Source organism: Quercus lobata, chromosome 4, assembly GCF_001633185.2.
Source record: "Quercus lobata isolate SW786 chromosome 4, ValleyOak3.0 Primary Assembly, whole genome shotgun sequence".
NCBI lineage: Eukaryota > Viridiplantae > Streptophyta > Magnoliopsida > Fagales > Fagaceae > Quercus > Quercus lobata.
In genome coordinates, this window is record NC_044907.1 from 53,142,197 (window position 1) to 53,149,832 (window position 7,636).

A 7,636-nucleotide genomic window follows, 5' to 3' on the forward strand; every position below is an offset into this window, starting at 1 on the left:
CCCACCCCACAGTCATTTCTTCAGCTATCACCGATTCCATCCTTTGACCTGGGTACCCCACCTGACATGCAGCAGGAGCCACCCTCCCATAGTTCGTTTAGTACCCCTTCTTCAGCCATTGACCCACCCCATGTTCAGGCTGAGCAGCCGGTTGGGTTACCTACAGCGGCTGAAGGTCGGCCTAAACGCATATCAAAGGCACCACCGTGTGGGACAGGGGGGCACAAACATGGTTGAGTTCCACTGGGAATTTTTTTTTTCTTTTTTGGCCGCAGGTCACCAGAATTATTTATCACATTAATTACGTTTTTTAGTTCTCAAATTGGGGTAAAAAAAAAAAGGAAAAAACAAATCCCAGTAGAACTCGAGTATTTTAGACTCGATTTCCATTTATGGAAACCGAGTATAACATAGTCGAGTTCCACTGGGAATTTTTTTTTTTTCTTTTTTGGCCGCAGGTGACCAGAATTATTTACCACATTGAATTACGTTTTTTAGTTCTCAAATTGGGGTAAAAAGAAAAAGGAAAAAAAAATCCCAATAGAACTCGAGTATTTTATACTCGGTTTCCATAAATAGAAATCGAGTCTTAGATACTTGAGTTCTACTGGGATTTTTTTTTTTTTTTTTGCCACAGGTGCATGGACCAGAATTAGTTTTCTCCCCTGCAGCAAATTTTCCAGGGTCCAGAACACATCAAACAACTACATACCAGCATATGATAGGCGAAGGGAGCATACATTAAAGTTCTACAACCAAATTAAAACAGTAACTATTCAATAAAATGATTGTTGGACAAAAGTCTTAGCACACAATGGCAGTTCAATACTAGAAGGGCCTTGTGGTTGAACTTGCCAAAGTAATATCATTGTTCGTATTATAGGAAAAAGCTGCATCACGCAACTAATGTAACGAGTAAAATGGATAGCAAAGAGTTCAATTATTCGTAATTTACAACAATAAACAAAATAACAACTAAGTTAATACAACATAGTCTACATATTCGCCTAGCGGATATAACATATTATACATAGTCACCTAACACTTGTCCATACTGATACAACATACTCTACATAATCACCTAGCTTGTCCATACAGAAGATAACGACAAGTCCCACGTACAATGTCACTTACGAAAATAAAGTCTCCGCTTGCCTGACAAACATGAAATACGGTTATTAGTTTCCAAATGCAAAGAACAAAAACCAAATGACATTCTGAGTATATTATATAAAAACAGTGACGGCACTTGCCTAGTTCATAGCACTACCACTTGTCGAAGCCCCATGGGAATTGGGACAACATCTACGGTTATGCCCCTCTTGATGACACACTGTACATCGTTGCCTCGGTTGAATCTCCCTCAACTCCGGATCTTCCCTCCGGCTTCCCCGTTCTCGCCGTACCCCATCCATTTCATTCCTTATTCTTGACATCGTAGGACGACCTTTGGCCCGCAACAATCGTGGGTCAGGCACCCACCGTGGTCCGCGAACGTCTCTCCATAATGACTCTGACTTTGGCACCACAAAATTATGTGAATATGTGAGAATGGCGTTGTTCAGACTGTAACATGGGTCAATATAGCTGGGCGCATCGAGATGCAGAGCTTTAAGAACTTTAATTGCATGCGAACAAGGGATCTTCAAGTTTTGCCACTTTCCACAACCACAGGTTCTATCAAATATGCGCACATCATGACTGTGATTTCCCCCTCCAGCTCTATGGTCGTTATACGGGGTAACCACTTGATATATACCCTCTGCATGATTATAATTCCTCAGAGTGTGTCCTGCAATTTTCTGCTCATTTTTGTTATAGATCTCCATTGCATAATCACTCCACACCTTACCTCGAGAGAGATCAGAAGTAATTTGTTTATGTCGATCGTGGAAATATGCAACAAGTTTAAAATAAGTGAACTCAACCATTGCAGCAATGGGCAAACCGCGGGCACCTTTAAGAACCCCATTAAAGCACTCAGAGATATTGGTTGTCATTGCCCCGTAACGTCTTCCACCATCATGTGACTGGGTCCATTTGTCTACATCCTCACTCATTAGATATGTGTATGGCATATAACGTATAATCCGGCGATCAGTAGGGTCTACACCCCTCAGTAAATTAATCTCGGCCTCCTTAATGGTTTGCATTATGGACACAAATTTAGCATCATGAGTCGCATATCCAGCTTTCAAGGCCAATGCCTTTAGAGTCGGGTTATTAAAATGTGTGTTGAAGTTGCTAGCAACATGTCGAAGGCAATATCGATGATATACCCGTTCTCTTCTGTCTTGCCCTCTAGGCCACTCTCGAATGGCGCATTTGATACCTTTATGTCGGTCAGAAATAATGCAAATGTCCTTATTTTCAATAACACGCTCTATCGAAGTCCTGAGACACTCTAAAAACCACCCCCAACTAGCCCCTGACTCCTTGTCCACAACAGCAAAGGCGATAGGCAAAACCTTTTGATTAGCATCGGTTGCCATTGCAATCATCAATACCCCTTTGTATTTACCATATAAATGAGTTCCATCAATACTGATCACTGGCCTGCAATACTGGAATGCAGCAATGCATGGAGCGAATGCCCAATATACATAGCGCAGTAACGTAGTACCTTCTAATGGCTTAGGTATGGTGTGATAGCTATACTGGGTACCCGAATCCTGATCCAAGTATGCCAACAACTTTCGCAACCTTTGGTAAGACTCCTCCCAATCCCCAAAAATCTTAGCAATTGCCTTTTGTTTTGCGTCCCATACTTTATAGTAAGAAAGCTCATGATCATACTTAGTACGGATGATCTCCCAAAGCTCATCAACAGTAGCAGTGTGCTTTTTTCGCAATCTTCCCACAATTTCTGATGCAACAAAATTAGAATCCATCATTCTACCATCTCTTCGCAGCCCAAAGGGTATACAACTGTGTGGACCCACATAAGACGTGACCATCCACAGACCATTGAATTTAGGCTTCATGTATGCCCCAACGTACCACTTGCAATTGTCGTCAATGCATGCGGCGCACAATTCAGTTGTGCTCGACCTTTGGATGGAGAAATTTCTATTATCCTTTGCTGCGTATATTATCAATGCACGCTTCACCGCAGCTTTATTTGCAAAAGTCAACCCTTTACAAAAATGCATCCCATCTTGCCAAGTACAAAGATATGGTATCTGAAGACGTGAAGGATCAACCATATTTTCCCAAGTATTTGCGTAGAATGAGTCCGCAGGAGGTCTGTAGCCAGTGGTCGTATCTGTATCATGCTGGACACCAATATCATCATCATCTGCATCACCTTCATCATGGTACTCCATATTTTCCTCTTCAAAATTAGGAACGACTTCATGCTCATCCACATCGTTCTCAAAGTCACCTCGCTCAATCCTCTCTTCGTACTGATCCATATCATCATTATTTTCACCATCATTCACAGCATGATCTTCGTCTTCGTCTTCGTCTTCGTCTTCCTCCTCTAAATGTGTCTCTTGAGAGTAGAGGGTTCCACCAGTATTCGCAACATAATCTTGAGATGAGAGCGTATAACCTCCCATTGTAGTGCATCCATCATCTAGGGTTGTAAATTGTAAAGCCGTAGATGTTTCTTGCACCACCTCAGTACTGTTGTCTACACTCGCCTCCAAACTTACATACAACTCAGCAGCATTTACTTGGGGCATTTTCTGGATCCTACTAAACATCATCTTTACATGTTTATCTTCTTTAATCGCCATATACCCATAATTTATCCGTTCATGAAGAACTTCTTGTGGGCAACGATAAATAATCTTGATGTCATACCAAGCAGGGTTCAATTTCAATTCGTCCATTATTTTCCTCTTCAAATCAGTCAACGTCTTCAACTTACGACGTAACATCATGTAGTAGCATTCGATACCCTCCCCTCTAAATGGGAATCCGTCAATCCCTTCAGGATTGTAAAGGTGTCCACCGAAGTATACATTTATGTCAATATTCTTCAAAGATTGTGCACCTATTAGAGAGCCAACTAAATTTATGTTAGTGACATATTTGATCTCTTTCATTTCACATCAATTACAAAAACTTTTCTATCTACTCAAAGTACAAGAATCACAACTTCTAAAAGTGTAACAATTGCATATACTCACCCCACATCACATACAAACACACTCAATCATTATAATTTCATACTCAAACAAATAAAAAAACTGAAGACAAAACTCACCCCCATTACAAAATTGAAACTCAGCTCTAACAAAAATATAAATAAAAATATCAAACCAAACAACAAAAGTCATGAGGATGTGCAAATGAATGAGTGCAATTATGTAACATCATCATTCAAGTCATTTTAAATTAATGCCATACCCTATTACACTACTATTGATGAAATAACATAGAGCAGGGTTCATCAGACAAAAAAAGAAAAAAAAAAAACACTAATGTGAATATAATCATGATCAATCAAATTAGACATATCATCTAATTTAATATATAAATATAAATATATTTATATATTTAGCCAATTTATACAACTATATAATTAAATATTTATATAAATATATTTATATTTAGCCTATTTATACAACTATATAATTAAATATTTATATATTTATATAAATATATTTATATAAGTATTTATATATATAGTTGTATAAATATAAAAATATAATTATATTTATATAAATATTTAATTATATAGTTGTATAAATAGGCTAAATATAAATATATTTATATAAATATTTAATTATATAGTTGTATAAATATAAATATAAATATATATACGTATTTTTTATAAGGAAACAAATATACATATTTTAATACAAACAAATATCTTATCAGGAAACAAATATATTTGCCTAATACAAACAAATATTTTATTAGGAAATGGCATATACACTAAAACAATGCAAGCAACACTTTTTAAAGCAGCTATATACACTAAACAACTAATTAGAGAGTGAGGAGACCCTTACTTGACATAATGATGTGCAAATGTACTGCTGAGATTGAGAGTGAGAGGAGCAATGTTTTGCTGCTAAATATGTATGAGAGTTTGAGTCTCTGTGAGAGTTCTTAAGAGAGGTTCTGTGATTGAAGTTGCTGAAGGTGAGAGTTGTTGAGGCAAGTTGTTCTTCATGTGAGAGAGTTGTGTTTAGTCAAAATATTCTCTGCATCTGAGAGTAGTGTGAGAGTTTTTTTAGGTTCAACATACTGAGAGAAGTTTTTGGTGCTTGTGCTAGTTTAACATATTTTTTGAATGTGTCTCAAAACAGACAAATTATATTCACATGTCCTTCAGCAACGTACTCATCTTACCTGCTGGAGGAAGCAACAAAGACTGTTGACTAGCAAAAGCACCAAAATAGACTAATAGACTAGCACAAGCAACAGACAAAACATGTCATTCAACACAAGCTTTAATAATAGCACAGAGCACGTATTCAGCTAATAGACTAGAGCACAGAGCACGTATTCTAGCACAGAGGACAGCAAAGACACTTGATAAGACTAGACAGGAGGGGAAATAATGGTTTGAAACTCGAGTCTCTAAGACTCGGTTTCAAAAGGTAAACCGAGTCTCAAAGACTCGAGTTCAACACGCGTATCTTTTTGGTTAAAACTCGAGTCTTTGAGACTCGGTTTACCTTTTTACGTAAACCGAGTTTCAAAGACTCGAGTTTAGGTCGCGCCTACGTGGAACTCGAGACTTAAAAACTCGAGTTCCACGTACACTCCTGCCACGTCAAGGCCATGTCAAACCACATAAACCGAGCCTCAGAGGCTCGATTTAGGGGCCCAAAATCGAGCCTCTGAGGCTCGAGTTGCTAGTTTGCGAAAATGTTTCCAAACTGACCCTACTAACTAAATAGTTGGGGTTTTATGGGTAATTACCCATTTTCGCCAAGAAGTGAGACAAAAGCTCACCGCCACAGCCCTCCCTCTTCCATATTTGCTTGCCCAAACCTCCACCACATCACACACCGGAGCTCATCGCCACAGAGTTCGCCGGAGCTGTGCGTGATAACGAATTAAGAAAACCCACAGCCCTTATACCGGTGTCGAGGTAGACCAAGAACTGGTGTGGCGATATTTCGATCTTCCGGCTCAAAATCGATTGGAAGCCCTTGAATTGGAACGACGGGTAAACGAACACGCTTCCGATCTTCCGATGTCAGTGTGGGTGTGATGTAGCCGTGGGTATGGTGGATTCTGGAGTGTTTTGTGGTGTGGGGGATTGAAATATTGGTTTGAATTTAATTTTTTGGGTTTTAAGTTTGCTAGGTTTGTGTTTTGTTGATCTTGTTCTTGTTGGGTTTTAAATTTGTTATTCTTGCTGGGTTTGGTTTTTTTTTTTTCTGTTTTTTTTTTATTTATTTAAAATTAATAAATTAATTTTTTATAATTTAAAGGCTGACGTGGAAAGCCACGTGGATACAGTGGGTATTATTTTAATATTTTTAATTTTTTCCGTTTATCAGCTGTGCAATTTCCGTCTCTAATGCAACATCAGGGACTAAAATGAGACGCGTTTTTCAGGATAAGGACTAAAATTGGTAGAAAAAAAGTTAAGGACCAAAGTGGGAATCGCGTGAAAATATAGGGACTAAAATGGGTTTTTTGCCTAAAAATTTTATATGACAAAATCTTAAAAAATAAACCTAAAGAATTGCACATAAGTACTGTACATAAGTCTTGCTCAATTAAAAATCAACTCATTTCTTGTTTTCATTGGCAAACCTTTAAACGCCCCAATTAACTTTTTTTTTTTTTTAAGTAATTTTAATGAAAGAATTTAAAAGTAGTTTAGTAATTTTATTGAAAAAATAATAATAATAAAATTACTCTTTCCCGTTTCCTCTCCCTAGTAGCTAGAAGACTGGCATTTAAGTTTCCTCTCCCTTCCACTTTCGGTTGTTATTTTAGCCACCAACAAACAAAAATCCACCCACATCCAGAGTGGGTTTCTATTTATTCACAAGGATGTACAAAAAATTATTATTTTAACAAGGAAAGAGAGAAAAAAAGATAGAGAAGTATAAAAGATAGAAGAGAAGAGAGAGAAACTACTTTTTTTATATTATTTTTTGGTATAGTTTATATTATTTTAATGAGTTGAATATAAAACTAGAAACTGTGATATTGGATGTGTTGTAAAATGGGATAGTAAAATAGATAAAATAAGTTTTGAGCATGCAAAATAGACATTTTTTTGCATCCCCAGATGCTAATGCTCTTAGGGAGAAATTATAGATGACCCAATAATTAAGGGGGGAAAAAAGGTGAAAAATGACCCAATAGATAAATGGGAAGCAAGTGCTTTTTTCCAAATTTAAAAATAGTCCCCAAATCTGCTTTTTCTCCCCATTAAAAAATAGTCCCCATGCAGAAAATAAATGGTCAACTATCACATCATTTAAAATTTTAAGTGTAAATTGTAAATTACTTCCTTAATGTTTGGAGGTGTTTTGATTTTATATCCTGAAATTTCAGAATTTGTATTTCACTCCCTAAATTTATATTTTGAAACAAAAATGATGCGACATCATTTTTTTGATTGAATTAAACATGCATGCAAAACTTATATGGCTCTTAACGGAAAATATAAATGGAGAGGCTGCTAATTCAAACAGAATATATCTTT

The 7,636-nt window shown here is 37.0% G+C and overlaps 1 protein-coding gene across 1 annotated transcript; it reads right to left on the reverse strand.

The window, feature by feature from the left end:
- Positions 1-927: 927 nt before the first annotated feature.
- On the reverse strand, positions 928-4,993 carry LOC115985440. Its single transcript, XM_031108375.1, has 3 exons — positions 4,968-4,993; positions 1,254-4,003; positions 928-1,155 (listed from the first exon to the last, which is right to left on the reverse strand). Exons 1-2 carry the CDS (start codon positions 4,972-4,974, stop codon positions 1,254-1,256), a joined length of 2,757 nt encoding a protein of 918 aa, XP_030964235.1. The 5' UTR covers positions 4,975-4,993; the 3' UTR covers positions 928-1,155.
- Between the last annotated feature and the right edge of the window lie 2,643 nt (positions 4,994-7,636).